The following is a 15,487-nucleotide window of genomic DNA, read 5'->3' as shown; positions in this document are numbered from 1 at the left end:
GAGATTAAGACCAAAGATGTGGCTCTGGGGGTGGTAGCCCACCCAGTTGAGCACAGACCAGATGTAGGGACCTGGGTTCAACCCCCCTGCCCCCATTGGTAGGGATATGCTCCATGAGTAGTGAAATAGGGTTGCAGGTGTCTCTCTTTCTCTCTCCCTCTCTCTCCCTTCCTTCCCTCTCAATTTCTCCCTGTCCTATCAAATAAAAAAGAAAGAAGAAGAAAGGAAAAATAGGAAAAAATGGCTGCAGGTACTGAGCCCCAGTGATAATCCTGGTGATGGAAAAAAAATTAAAATTGAAAAAAAAAAGAATGAAGGTGCATGCCTGTTTTAGCCAGTTTACTTCAGTCTCTGTCCTGGCATTTTGCCTATTAAGACAGAATGTTCTTGGAACTGGGTGCTTATCCATCTCTTTGTGACTTGCCAATGGGTGTCAGTAGAACCACAGATAAAACATTTTAATACTGAGGTTGGCATTATAGTTGGTGTCATTAAGGAGTGGTGAAAAGAGCTCAGGTGTACAGATGGTCTGTGCTTCCTTCTTAGTGTCTGTGACTAAGGGGTCAGAGGGCACACTGTACAGAGTGGTTGTGGGTTACAGAAGCAGGAGTTCCAAATACTTCTTGAAGTTAATTTTTTCAGAGAAAGGCAGAGCTTCCTTGACCCATTTGCTGCCAGGTATGAAGCAGCAAGTCATAGGCAGGTAAGGTTGCAGGTGATGCCTATTCATCAGAAGGGCAGTTTTTTTGGTTAATGTTTTACAGAACTATGTTTCAGGAGCATATTTATTTATTTATTTATTTTTGTAACTTTATTTATTAATTAATTTATTGGATAGTTCCAGAGATGAGTTGAGAGGGAAGGGTATAGAGAGAGAAGCAGAAAGATACATGCAAAACTGCTTTACTATTTGTGAAGCTTCCCTTACACAGGTGGGGACTGGGGGCTTGAGACTGGGTCCTTGTACACTGTAATATATGCGCTCAGCCAGGTGCTCTACAACCTGGGCCCTCAGGAGTATATTTAAAAATATGTCATTGTTGGTTTTGTTTATTTTGCTCTGGGAAATGAACCCAGGACTCTGTGCATGTCTGGTACTGCTGAGCAGCTTTCCTGGTTAGATTTTATTAAAAAAAATTTTTTTTTATTGCCACTAGGAATATCACTGGGGTCCACTGCTTATACTGATCTTTTTCTCCTCCTCCTCTTCCTCCTCCTCCTCCTCCTCCTCCTTCTTCTTCTTCTTCTTTTTCTTCTCCTTCTTCTTCTTCTTCTTCTTCTTCTTCTTCTTCTTCTTCTTCTTCTTCTTCTTCTTCTTCTTCTCCTCTCTCTTTTTGATATGAAGAGAAATTGAGAGGGGAGGCGGAGACAGAGAGGGGGTAGAGAAGGAGGGAGGGAGGGAGGGAGGGAGAGAGAGAAAGACCTTCAGTACCAATTCCCCATTTGTAAAGCTTCCCCCTTGTAGCTGGGGAGTGGGGGTTTGAACCTGGGTCTTTGTGCATGGTAACATGTGCACTCAAGAGGGTGGACCACCATGTTTCCATCCCCCATAGATTTTCTATCCTTTAATTTTTGAGAGAGAGGAAGAGAGAGAACATATACTTTATCTGGTCATTTTGGCAGCTCTCTGTATTGCTTGGAATAAAGTCTGTTCTCTTGACATTTTGGAGGGAAGTTTTTGAATTTGTTGCAGGTTAGGGAACTCCACCAGTTCTATAGTATCTTTTCCTTACAGATAGGAGCCACACCCAGCCTCCTTGTATGGTGTCATTTGTTTGTTGTTCTGTTCTAATCTTGTGAGTTACTTCTGTCTGACTGGCTAGGACAGCAGGCGACAGCTTTAACAGCTGGATAATTATTCATGTATAGGGGCCCCTGAAAGCATCTTTTTTCTTGAGAGGAGTCCTCCTTTCTCCCAGGCTTGGAGCAGACCTTCTGTGTTGGGTGGGACTCCTTGGCCCCCCTCTTTTAGTCCCAGAAGAGAAAGGATCATTGCCAAGTGGATTTGTCCTCCCAGAAGGTGGTGCCATTATCAGGAAGTATGCTCCTACCTGAGGACTTGCCTACAGAAACGTGAAGGGTAGACCCAGTCATAGAGTGAGAGTCATAGTCTACACTATATGGGCATCAGCTCTGCAGAGGAGAGCTTCTGTCTGTTGGTTGTTGAATAATTGAATGAGTCTTCCAAGTCACAATTCCCAGCATCCTCTGTCCTTACTTGTGGAATCTGTACTTGTGGATCCACCTGCTTCCTAAGGACTGTGTGTCCCCAAATCTCCAGTGTTTCCATGGCCACTTGTGGGTATGCAGTCAGTACCAAGTCATGTGAGTCTCTCATACATCTGTTCCCAGCTGAGGATGAGCGCAAGACTCAGGCCACCTGAGCAGGAACCCCACCTGGCAGCTGGCCGGGGGAGACTGCGTAAATCACTGTTCCCAGGGCTCAGTCACAGTTAGGGATCCCATCAGGTCCCTGGTTCCCTAGCCTGTATAGCCTGTATAGCCTCCCTCTGCACGCCTGCATTTTGTGATCTTTCCTGAGTTAATGCCTAGGTAAGTAAAATGTACTCACCTCTCTCCAGCAGGTGGCACTGTCCACCCAGGAAACAGAGGTTCAGCATCAGACACTCCTGTTCTCTCTGTTGGCAGGTTTGCTCTGTTGACTGTCTTTCCAGTGAGTTACAGGTACAGCAGTGCTTTTCCCTGACCATGTAGCACCTCTGATCTTTGCCCTCAGCCTTAGAAGTGGCTCCAAGACTGTGATACCTCCAGATGTCTGTTAGTTGCCCACCTACTGCTATGGTGCCATTTAGCATTTGGCTGTCTCCTTCTCCTCAGTTTTCTTGGTCTCTGTCCCCTGCTGTGTCACCCTTGCACTTCTGCCTTCACATGGAGCAGTTTGGCCTTTGTGCTGTGAGTGCTGCTGAGAGCGAGGTTCTTCCTCTCTTCCTAACTCCCAGGGAACTGGGTAGAGGCTTCAGTTCTCAGTTTTCCTTGCTGTCTGAAGAAAAGAGGCTTGTTGGCTTCTCTTCACTGTCATATGTTTTCTTTCCTTTCCTTCCTTCTTTCCTTCCTTCCTTCCTTCCTTCCTTCCTTCCTTCTTTTCTTCCTTCCTTCCTTTCTTCTTTTTCTGTGGAGCTAGGCCCCTATACATATACTATTTCATTACCCCCAGGCTGCTTTTTCATTCAGATGTATATGAAGAGAGGTAGGGAGAGACAGCATAGCACTACGGCTTCTCTCATTGTCACAGTGGTATTTTAATGTGGTGCTGGGGCTTGAATCTGGGCCACATGCCTGGTCAAGGCACATGTCTTATCTGGTGAGCTAGCTCTCTGTCCCCACACAGTGCTTTTTAAATACATATCAATGTTGACTTGAGTGCTGCTCAGACACTGCACTCCTCCAGATCCTCAGAGATGCTGCTGCCTGACTTGCCTTTATGTTCCTGTGGGAAGAGGACTGACAGTGAGAGGCCATCTGGGCTCTGGAGCTCTGGCCTGTGCCCATGGCTCGAATGGAAGAAGAATGCTGTGAGGTCTGCTTGGTGTCACACTGACAGGGTGCCAGAGCAGCAAGTTGGTTCCTTCCCCTGGTGTTCAGTTGGCAGGAGGAGGTAGGGGTGCAGGATATAAGCAGGAGCCCTGGAAGCTTTGGGAAGACTATATCCTCCAAAGCAGCCTTACCTAGAGCTTCCAGAACCTTGGGCTTGACTTTGATCAACTATTTTGAGTACTAGTAAACAACCAAGTGAGTTTTTGGAGTGGTGACCTTGTGTATGTTTGATTTTTCACCTTATGGGCATCTTTTTCATTTTTAAAGACTGTTTAAAATTCTGCTATGTAGATGGGCCACATTTTGTTTATCAACTTACATGTCAATGAACATGTCGTTTCACCTCTTGGCTAATGTGAATAATGCTATGTGGACTTTTAAGTGGCCCACTTTTTTAAAATCTTATTTATTTATTCCCTTTTGTTGCCCTTGTTGTTTTATTGTAGTTATTCTTGTTATTGTTATTGATGTTGTTGTTGTTGGATAGGACAGAGAGAAATAGAGAGAGGAGGGGAAGACAGAGAGGGGGAGAGAAAGACACTTGCAGACCTGCTTCACCGCTTGTGAAGCAGCTTCCCTGCAGGTGGGGATCCAGGGGCTCGAACTGGAGTCTTTCAGCTTGGTCCTTGCGCTTTGTGCCATGTGTGCTTAACCCACTGTGCTACCGCCCGAATCCCAAGTGGCCCACTTTAAATACCTTTTAATGTTTTTGAAAAAGAACACTACTTTTTCATAAGCATCAAACCTCGTGCCTGTTTATGATGGGAAGATGTAGTAAGATGTGATTATTGTCGTTAGATACACATGTATACTTGTATATACATGGGTTAAAAATAAAACTGCTGACAGTTTGTGAGATAGTACAGTGGATACAGTATTGGATTCTTAAGAACAGGGTCCTTTTTTTCCATTTAATATGGTTGAACAATAGTTTGCTTAGCATTCTCTTACTGTTAAATATTTGGCTATTTCTTATTTTTGCTATTATAATTAATGTCCCAGTGAGCGAGTATCCTTGCACGTAAGTCTTTGCTTTCACCTTTGATTATTTTCTTATTTTTATTTTCTAAACTTTGATTATTTTTGCTGTCTAGGTTCACAAAATAGATTTAGAGTGTCAAAAGATAGTAATAGATATTTTTATACGATTCTTGGATACATATTAAGGCAAAGTTGCCTTTTAATGAAATTGAGTCAGATCTCAGGCAGAATAGCAGACAGTTCTTTTCTCTGCACTTTTATCATTGAGTCTTATTATTATTTTTTTCAGGGAGCTCAAGGAAACACCAAGAGCATTGCCTTGTAGCATGCTTTCTCATATATATACATATTTAATTTCTTTATTGAGGAATTAATGTTTTACATTCAACAGTAAATACAATAGTTTGTACATGTGTAACATTTCTCAGTTTTCCATATAACAATACAACCCCCACTAGGTCCTCTGATTATTGAGTCTTATATAGGTCCTCCTTTTTTTTTTTTCCTTGCTTAGCTTTGTAGTTGGGTTTGAAAATCTATTGTACCTAAATATTTAAATGACCATAAAAACTTAAAAGGGAGCAGTCTAGGAGGATAAAGCATTGACCTCTCAAGCTTTACATCCCCAGTTTGATCCCTGGCATAGTACATGCCAGGGTTATTATGATGCTCTAGTTCTGTCTCTCACAAACAGACAGATAAACAAACACACACAGTTAAGAGGGGCTGGAGAAGATTAGAACCAGAGGTTACAATGACAGGAGCATAGGGGGTAGCCTCTGTGGGCTTCTATGCATGCACATGTTACAATGCACAAGGGCACAGGTTCAAGCCCCCAGTCGTCACCTGCAGGGGAAAAGCTTTATAAGTGGCAAAACAAGTCTGCAGGTGTCTCTCTTTCTCCCTATCTCCTATCTTCTTGATTTCTGACTATCCCTACTAAGTAAATATATATACTGTTTCCAGAAAGGAAAATATAAAGCATAGATACTATTTCCAGAAAGGAAAATAGAAAGCAAAACTTGGAATCGAGTTGTATTGCACCAAAGCAAAGATTCTGGGGTCTTTTCTCTTTTTGTCTGTGTTAGTCTTTGCACCAGAGTCCATGAAAAAATGACTCTAGATAGAAGTGATTCTCCCCTCTGGTCATCAAGGCTTTTCATATCCCTGTTTTCTACCAGACTTGACCTGCATGCTAGGAGCCATTGTTCCCTTCTGTCCTCTTGGAGTTCACTGATTGGGGAAATTCTCCGTCAGTAGGGGTGTGTGTGTGTGTGTGTGTGTGTGTGTGTGTGTGTGTGTGTGTTTTCTTTCTTTTGTGATACCAACCCAGATGGTGTTTGTGTTTGTTACCTTAACATGTCAGTGAGTACTTGTGTTTCCCAAATGCTTCCAGGTAAATGGAATAAATGTTGGCTGTGTTCTTGCTAGAGAGGAAATGAGTGACAAAGAGAAGGCAGCAGATGTTACTTTGCATTCTGTAATCTGTACTCTCTGAATTGCCAGATTATAAAATTTGCTCCTGGAGAAGGTTTGGGGAAGAGTTGGGACCACAAATGAAAATGACCCTGAACAGTTTATCAGTGATTTGGCTTAAACTGAGATGGGTTCAATCCCATGTCTTCCCTACCCTTCCCTTCCCAAGGTTCTGCCACCTTGACCTGGGGTGGAACTGAGAGCCCTCTGGGTGGCCCTGTTGTTGACTTCTCTGTATAATTTCTGCATCCCTTTCATTGCTTCAGGGGATGCCCTCCGGAAGCCTCGTTTCCAGAAGTCCGTCACCTGCTACTTGGATGATGTATTCTTCACGCTATACCCCTCCCTGGAGAAGTTTGAGGAGGAGCTTCTGGAACTCCTTATCAGTGATCACCTCCGGGAGGTACTGTCTCATGTTATGGAACTTAACCTGAACAGGGGCCAGGCCACCTTGTCCCCTGAGGGGGACTACTGAGTCACTAGTGACAGGTCCTGTCTTCTTTCTCTTGTTGTGACTGAAGAAAGATACTCCACTCTGGTGTCTTGACTGTGATGGTGACAGAGGTGCTGTTATTCCAGACAATGAGCCTTTTTGTTCTACTCGTTCTGGAAAATACAGTTTCATATAATGTGGCCTCCTCTGAGATGGATACAAAGCAGAGAAGGGGAATGAAATAGCAGCATGCTTTTTCTTGGTGTAGTTCCTGCTGTTTTCTTATTGCTCCAAGTGGATTATATGAAGGTAGAGATGCTTTAGGAGTATCATTGTTGAATTTTATACGTTCCCATAAAAATCACTTTATTATGTTATTTTATTATCTTTGTATTTTTGTTCCTATCCAACTGACAGATACTCAGTTATCACCATCGTTTTATTTTCATTACCCAAAGACTAATAGGCTGAATTTAGTGGTTCAGCTTGACTAATGAGCAGTGAAGAGAACTTGGAAATTCAGGGATCGTTTTGCAGCGATCACATAACTTAATAAACAACAATTGCCCAGAGGAAAAGTCTTTGCTCATTTGTTAGAGTGCATTACATGTTTTTTTTTTTGTTAAGATGAAACACTTTAATATCCAGTGATCACTTTGGGGCAGATTCCATTGTTATTGGTTTATGACTTACTGCCTAAATATGCTGCCTCTTCTGTTGCCCCTTTCGCCCCAAGTCTGCATCTGAATCTGGGGTGGGCTGGGGGCAGCAGCATTGAGACTTGATGTGCTCATCTCCAGACACCTCTTCCTTACCTGCCCTAAACTGGGGTCAGTGGGCACCTCCACCTTAATTTCTCAGGTTGTACACTGAGGTCCCTGATCACCGTTTTGCTTCATCTGAGGATTGCCAACTCAACCTTAGAAACCTAGAACAAGAGTTTGATGACTCAGGCATCTCAGGGGTTGTCTTGTCCTGAGATGATCTTGCTGTGTGAGGAAGCATCAGAGTACCTAGTAAATGGCCACGGGCCATTTCCTGAAGCCAGCTCTGATCAGATATTCATGTGTTGTTTCTTTTTTTTTTAAGTGATATCTTTTTTTTTTTAATATTTATTTTATTTATTCCCTTTTGTTGCCCTTGTTTTATTGTTGTAGTTGTTATTGTTGTTGTCGTTGTTGGATAGGACAGAGAGAAATGGAGAGAGGAGGGGAAGACAGAGAGGAGGAGAGAAAGATAGACACCTGCAGACTTGCTTCACCGCCTGTGAAGCAACTCCCCTGCAGGTGGGGAGGCGGGGTTTGAACCGGGATCCTTATGCTGGTCTAAGTGCTTTGCGCCACCTGCGCTTAACCCGCTGCGCTACAGCCCGACTCCCCCATGTGTTGTTTCTTAGCCTCATTCTCTCCAAACACCCTCTGATCTGGACCAGCCTGGCACTTCTGCTGTTTCTCCACTCTGTTCTCTTCCCTGCTAAGGGCTTTCTGGCACATTCTAGACCTCCATTGTGCCAGGACCAGCTAGCCTGATATGTGTTTTTCTAGGGGGGGAGCCTGCTGGACAGTGGGACCCTGGAGATCTTAGAACGACGACTGCACGTGGGTGTACATAATGGACTGGGCTTTGTTGAGAGGCCGCAGGTCGTGGTGCTGGTGCCAGAGATGGAGGTGGCCTTGACACGCTCAGCCAGCTTCTGTAGGAGACTTGGCTCCTCCTCAAAGACCAGGTACTGTACTTTCCCTAGGGAAAATGCTGCCCCTCAGCCATGGGTGTGCATGTAATCAGGGATCTGTGTGATGCTCCTGCAGGGAGATGTGCACTCCTCATCACTTGCTATGTTGTGAAAGCTACCTTATGCCTTTTCTCCCTGCTGAAGCTGGGTAGAGGCTGACCCTGCAGCCATCTTCCTGGAGACCTGGCCTAGCTTCTTAGCACCCTGCTTTGACAATTTTGAAAAAGTGGTGATTTGGCACTTCCTTGCCAAAGATAAGTAAACAAAAAAACAAACAAATAAATACTGATTTTGGGGAGTTACCCGGGAGTCAGATACCTGGAGTTGCTCTGTGGTATTGCTTGGGGACTTGATGCATCCAGAGCGATTGGTGCTTGGGGTGGTGGTGAGGGAGGTGGGCACAGGGCAATGGAGCCATTGCCTGATGTGTCCCTGCTCTGTGTTCTTGGCCCAGCTCTGGAGACCAGGCTCTGGTTCTGAGAAGCCGCCTCCGACTGCCTGAGATGGTTCAGCACCCTTCATTCGCCATCATTTTTCAGCTGGAGTACGTGTTCAACAGCTCTTCAGGAGTGGACAGCAACGTAAGGGTCACTTGCTGATTCAGGTCCCACTTGGTTCTGGACTGTGGGAATAAACTCTGTCCTTACCGACATTGTCTCCACTCATGGCATACAGTAATTGTCAGCATGTCCAACATGGATTGTGATTCTAGAAAGGGCTCCTTACTAGTGATAGATTCATTGTAACCATTTCCCATCTTTAGTAACAATACATTATGCTGGCTGCTGGTAATAGTTCAGAGGGTATCATGTAACATGATGGCACTATATAGAATTACTGTGTCAATAGTTTTGGAAATTGATATGTTTTCATGTGTTCTTAAGTACAGAGAAGCTTTGTATCTTCACAAGTGGTGATTTTTAAAAATCATTTTATTGGTGAAATGATAGTTTTCTTACCTCCCTATGAAAGGTGTTCATACCACGCCCCCCACCAACTTAAGTCTTTTTCTACATCATTTACCTCTCTACTCCCTCCTGCCTCCCCTCCCCCCAGAGTCCTTGACTTTTGCTGCAATATACCACACCCAGTCCACATTCACCTTGCATTTTCCCTTTCTGTCCTTGTTTCTTAAGTTGCACCTACAATTGGGATTTACTTAACATGATTTCCTAACTCCTGTCTCACGTAACATGGTCTCAGGTTCCATCCAAGATGAGGCAACGGAGATGATTTCATCACTTTTTTTTTTTTTACAATTGAGTAGTATTCTATTGTGTATATCTACCACAGCTTTCTTACCCACTCATCTGCAGTTGGGCTTCTGGGTTGTTTCCAAGTTTGGGCTATTTCCAGTTGTGCTGCTATGAACATAAGTGTATAAAGATCTCTCTGGATTGGTGTTTTTTGTTTTCTTTATGCCTTTTCTCCCTGCTGAAGCTGGGCAGAGGCTGACCCTGCAGCCATCTTCCTGGAGACCTGGCCTAGCTTCTTAGCACCCTGCTCTGATAATTTTGAAAAAGTGGTGATTTGGCACTTGAGAGGAATTGCCAAATCATAAGGTAGGTAATGTGTGATGGATCTCCAGATCGTTTTTCACAGGGGTTGGATCCATTGACATTTCTACAGCAGTGTAGCAGGGTTTCTTTTCCCCTACATTTTACCACCGTGTATTATTTCTGTTCTTTGTAATGCATAACATTCTCCCACATTTGAAGTGGTATCACACAGTTGTTTTTATTTGCATGCCTCTGATAATCAGTGACTTTGAACATTTTTCATATATTTGTTGACCACCTGGACACGTCCATGTCTTCTTCACATTCGTGGGTTTTATTTTGTTGCTGAGTTTTGTGAATTCTTTATATATTTTGGTTATTAATCCTTTCTCTAATACATGGTGTATAAAGATTGTCTCCCATTTAGTAGGGTGTCTTTTTGTTTTGGTCATGGTTCCTTTTACTGTAAAGAAGCTTCTCAGATTAATGTAGTCCCATTGGTTTTGTTCTTGTTTTCCTTGCTTGAATAGTCTTCAGAGACTCTCCCAAAGCAAACATTGTGAGATGTTCTGCCAATGTTTTCTTCTGTGTATTTGATTGCTTTTGGTCTAATGTCCATGTCTTGAATACATTTGTAGTTGACTTTTGTGCTTGGTGATAAATAGTTCTGTTTTATTCTTCCATACATTTCAACCCAATTTCCCAAGAACCATTTGTTGAAAAGACTCCTTTCTACTTTTAATGTTTTGGACCCCTATTTACAAATGAGTTCTCTGTAGATGTGGGGCTATGAGGATTTTTTTAAAGTAGTGAACTTTTTATGTGCCTTTTATAACTAAAGTTAAAATTTCACAGTGTTTATTTTGGAAGAAATAGAATATAGGAGCATAATGTTTGCAATTGATGTAGATTCTTTGTTGGGGGAGATGGCATAATGGTTATGCAAACCGACTCTCATGCCTGAGGCTCCCAGGTCCCAGGTCCAATCCCCCGCACTACCATAAGCCAGAGCTGAGCAATGCTCTGGTAAAAAAAAAAAAGAAGAAGAAGAAGAAGAAAGAAAAGAAAAAGAAAAGTTATGGAAAAAGCAAATAGCAATTGAGCAAATAAATAAAAAATTTACAGAGGCAACCTTCTCTGGTGGCTGGTCTATGTGACTAATGAAAAACAGGACTGAGACAATCATGGGGTAAGCTTGGGAGGCATCTGAGGTGTTGGCACAGATGCCTGTTTGTTTTCTTTTTAAATTACCTTTATTATTTTATTGGATAGAGACAGCGAGAAATCAAGAGGGAAGGGGGTGATAGAGAGGAAGAGAGACAGAGACATCTGTAACACTGCTTCACCACTTGCAGAGCTTTGCCTGTGCAGGTGGGGACCCAGGTCTTGAACCTGGGTCCTTGTGCATTGTAACGTGTGCTCTGTTTTTTTTTTCTTTTTTCTTTTTTCTTTTTTCTTTTTTCTTTTTTCTTTTCTTCTGATTGACCTTGGCAAGGGAGGATCAGACCTTCCCCAGGACCACACCTCCAGTCTATGTAACTCAGGCTCTTGGTTAGGTGAGGGAATCTGGAAGATAATATTTGATTACAGCCAGGTTCCAGGTTTCAGTGGTTTTAATGAAGCATTTGTTCCCCAGCTCTATTGCTCTAAACCCATTAGTAGAAACTTAAGCTAAAATGCAGTGCAAGCAAATAAGCGTAGCTTTGTGGGGGCACTCTGGGCTCAATGTGGAACTGCTAGAGAGCTGGGGCTCCCAGGGTTGGGAAGTTCAGGTGCTGTGTTCCCTGCGTTAGTGTCTCTGGAGCTGTACACCCTCGGATGCAGCATGGGCCTGGCACCTCAGTGGGGGCTCCCTTCTCATTCACAGTAAGATGATGTCCCCCATGAGAGTGGTAATTCTAATTTGCGTGCGATTATCAAGTCTGTGTGCTGCAACTGAACTGTCTGATGTGAAGCTTTATTATTCTTTTTTAACACTTCACTGAAATGCTTAACCAGTGGCAGGTGTGTGCAACATGCCTCGGTCTTTGGAAAATGTAATAGTTCTTTCTTCTGATGTGTAGGCTTATCTTCACACAGGATGCTAGGTGCCATTTTACTCTCATTACACTTTCGTCAGTGTAATCTGGAAAGGAAATGTTCCAGTGCATGAAATGATTTTCATGCAAGTTACGTGCTGTGTGGAACAATGAAAATGGGTTAAGCATTTCTTGGTGAAAACCAGAGCCCAGCATCCCCCTCACAAACAAATTTGGTTGCTGAAGAAGGAAACAGGGAAGTTGATGAGCATGGGCTACAGCTCCTCTCCCCAGAAGCATCTGTGTGACCATAGGACATGCTCTAAGGGACCTGTGGAGTTCAGGGTCAGGCTCTGGCAGGGGTGGGTCTTGCTGGTTCCCTGTAAGATCAATAAGCATCATTTCTAAATCTGCCTTCAAGTCACATATTTCATTCTCAATTTTCTTTCCTTTTAATACAAATTTTTATCATGGAACTTTGTTTTTTTTAAAGGATTTGTTTATTGTATAAAGACAGAAATTGACAGCGAAAGCAGAGATAAGGGTAGAGGGTAAAGACACACCTGGGGAGTCAGGTTGTAGAGCATCAGGTTAAGCACAGGTGGCGCAAAGTGCAAGGACGGGAGAAAGGATCCCAGTTTGAGTCCTTGGCTCTTCACCTGCAGGGGAGTCGCTTCACAGGTAGTGAAGCAGGTCTGCAGGTGTCTGTCTTTCTCTCCCCCTCTCTGTCTTCCCCTCCTCTCTCCATTTCTCTCTGTCCCATCCAACAATAATGACATCACTAACAACAACAATAACTACAATAATAGAAAAAAACAAGAACAACAAAAAAGTTAAATAAATAAATAAATAAATAAATATTTTTTTAAAAAGACACACTGCTTCACCACTTGTGAAACTTTCCCCCTGTAGGTGGGGACTGTGGTCTTGAACCCTGGTCCTTTTGCATTATAACATTCATGATCCACTACTCCTGGAGGCCATTTTTTCTTCTTTTGTTGTCCTTATTGTTTTATCATTGTTGTGGTTATTATTACCGTTGTTGTTGCTGTCATTGTTGTTGTATAGGACAGAGAGAAATTGAGAGAGGATAGACACCTGCAGAACTACATCACCTCTTGTGAAGCAACTCCCCTGCAGGTAGGGAGCTGGGGGCTTGAACCGGGATTCTTACACTGGTCCTGGTGCTTCGCACCACGTGTGCATAACCCGCTGCGCTACCACCCAACTTCCTCTTCCTTTTTAAAGACACATTGTGAACATTTCTTTATTATCATTATTATTTTAAATTTGTAGACAAATCTACTTTTATTAATGTCAAGGAAATAGTTTAATAATTTATTATCTTTCGCAGGTAGATTTCTCCTCCTCCTTTTTCTTCACCTCCTCCTCCTCCTCCTACTTCTTCCTTCTTCTCTGATCCTGATAGAATTGGAGTTCAGAGTCCTCTGTCATCTTCCCCTAACACTCCTTTTTGGGTATGGAGCAGAATTCTTTATGAGGTGCAGAAGGTGTAAGGTCTGGCTTCTGTAGTTGCTTCTCCACTGGACATGGGCATTGGCAGATTGATCTATATCCCCAGCCGGTTTCAGTCATTTTCTAGTGGGTTCTGTGACACATTGATGAGCTCATTTGCCCAAGGAGTTCAGGATGGAATCATGACAACATTTTTAACTTGGTGGCTGAAATGCAGTAAGATCTAAAGCAGGGCAAAATGTTTAATGAACAGGAACTATAAAGTAGGGATAGAACAGATGGAAATAGGGACTTTAGGGTAGATAGAAACTAGGAAGTCTACTTTAGGTATGTCCCTAAGGGTCCATGACAGTGGTAATTTTTTCTGGAGCTTGATAGCTAATCTGCAGGTGGACTAAAAATATTGTCTGAGAAGATAGAGTCAGAGTTGAGGATAGAACTAGAAAACTAGATCAGGTCTGAGAGTAGTTCCCAAACTTGAAGAAAATATATAAATACAACTATTACATCAATCTGACCCAGGGCCCATATCTATTTATATTTAGCACAGGAGCCTGTACAACCTCCAAGTCCCTGGCAGTCTGTGTTGGCAGTCTGTGGTCACAGCTGGGAACATTCTGGGCTACATTCAATTTCACGACCAGTTTTCCTCTAGTAGCAGAATAGAATGACCCATCCTCCCTTCAGAGAGTAGGGCAATCCTTACCATTGGTAGTTCATAGTGAGGGTCTGATCCTGAAGAAGCTCACAAGATGGCAGGTCAATTCAAAGCATCATTTTTTTTTTTTTTTAATCAAAACAGATACTAGGTTTATGGGGTCTGGCCTCAAGTTAGAGAAGAAATATACCTAGGATTTTAGTGGGGTCTAAGCTAATTTATTGTATTTACTTGTTTGGTGATTCTTTATTTTTTGTTTATTTTATTTTTTTTATTATCTTTATTTACTTATTGGATAGAGCCAGAAATTGGGAGATAGGGAGAGAGACAGAGAGACACCTGAAGACCTGCTTCATCACTCGCAAAGCTTTCCCCTTGCAGGGGGCTTGAACCCTGGTCCTTGTGCACTGTAACATGTGTGCTCAACCAGGTGCGCTACCACCTGGCCCCCGTTTGGTGATTCTTTTTTCTTTTTTTTTTCTTTTTTATTATCTTTATTTACTGGATAGAGACAGCCAGAAATCGAGAGGAAAGAGTGTGATAGGGAGAGAAACAGAGAGACACCTGTAGCACTGCTTCACCACTCACAAAGCTTTCCCCCTGCAGGTGGGGACCAGGGGCTTGAACCCAAGTCCTTGCACATTGTAATGTGCGCTCAACCAGGTGTGCCGTAACCCAGCCCCTTGTCTGGTGATTCTTTTTTTTTTTTTTTTCCTGTCTGGTGATTCTAATAAGGGTTGTCATAGAAATAATAATTGAACTTTAGTTGATAAATATTTTTTGCCAGTATATCTCTTAGCAAACTGTATGTAGTGTCTCTTCTAAATATTATCAGAGAGTGATAATAATGCTGATGCTATCAAAATAAAGAATTGCATCTTATTTATTTTGTTTAATTAGCTAAGTAGATGAAGTGATTGAAGGAAGTGAAGGAAGGGATAGGAAAGGAGGGTGTCTTAAGCCTAAGTAACATTAAATATTTTAAAAAATTATCTTTATTAGATAGAAATAGTCAGAAATTGAGAGGGAAGGTGGAGATAGAGAGGGAGAGAGACAGAGAGACACCTGATGCACTGCTCCAATCACAAAGTTTTCCCCTTCAGGTGGGGACTGGGTGCTTGAGCCTGGGCCCTGGAGCATTGTAATATGTGTGCTCAACCAGGTACACCATCACCTGGCCCCAGCAATAAATACTTGATTAGAAAATTTATGGTGCCTTCTTTAGGGCTTTCTACTAGATTGCTGAGCTAAATAGTTCTAAATCTAGTCACCTCCTGACTATTAAGCACTTTTACTTTGAAGTATATAATCGCCCCTAACTTATGGATACATGTGTACATGTATCCTGTCCCGTAGGTCCTAGCCTATGTTTAAGAGGAAAGTCCTCCAGTTTTGTTTTCCTCTTTTCAAGACTGTTTTGGTTACTTGGGATTTTAGGATTCCTTGAGGTTCCTTTTTAAAAAAATAATTATTTATTTATTTTAGATAGAGAGTGAAAGAGACTATAGCACCAAAGTTTCCTTTACTGTGGTGGGACTAGACTGATACTTGGAGTGAGTATCCATAGATTTTTAGAATGAACTTTAGTTTTTCTGCATTGGAATTTTGATGGGATTTTGATGGAATTTTGATTGGAATTTGATGGGATTGCACTTAATC

The 15,487-nt window shown here is 42.6% G+C and overlaps 1 protein-coding gene across 13 annotated transcripts in view; it reads left to right on the top strand.

Moving 5' to 3' along the window:
* The window catches only part of NPHP4 (nephrocystin 4), a 165,689-nt gene that overhangs the window by 52,509 nt on the left and 97,693 nt on the right, over nucleotides 1–15,487 (top strand). For all 13 annotated transcript variants that reach the window (XM_060201322.1, XM_060201329.1, XM_060201323.1 and 10 more), the window contains 3 exons: nucleotides 6,279–6,415; nucleotides 7,990–8,171; nucleotides 8,632–8,758. In XM_060201322.1, the coding sequence (XP_060057305.1) occupies nucleotides 6,279–6,415; nucleotides 7,990–8,171; nucleotides 8,632–8,758 (446 nt within the window). The remainder of the gene's footprint in view (nucleotides 1–6,278; nucleotides 6,416–7,989; nucleotides 8,172–8,631; nucleotides 8,759–15,487) is intronic.

The sequence above is a fragment of the Erinaceus europaeus genome, chromosome 11 (assembly GCF_950295315.1).
Source record: "Erinaceus europaeus chromosome 11, mEriEur2.1, whole genome shotgun sequence".
In the NCBI taxonomy this organism is placed as follows: domain Eukaryota; kingdom Metazoa; phylum Chordata; class Mammalia; order Eulipotyphla; family Erinaceidae; genus Erinaceus; species Erinaceus europaeus.
The sequence above is the reverse complement of the archived record's forward strand: the minus strand, read 5'-3'. Positions and strand labels throughout refer to the sequence as shown.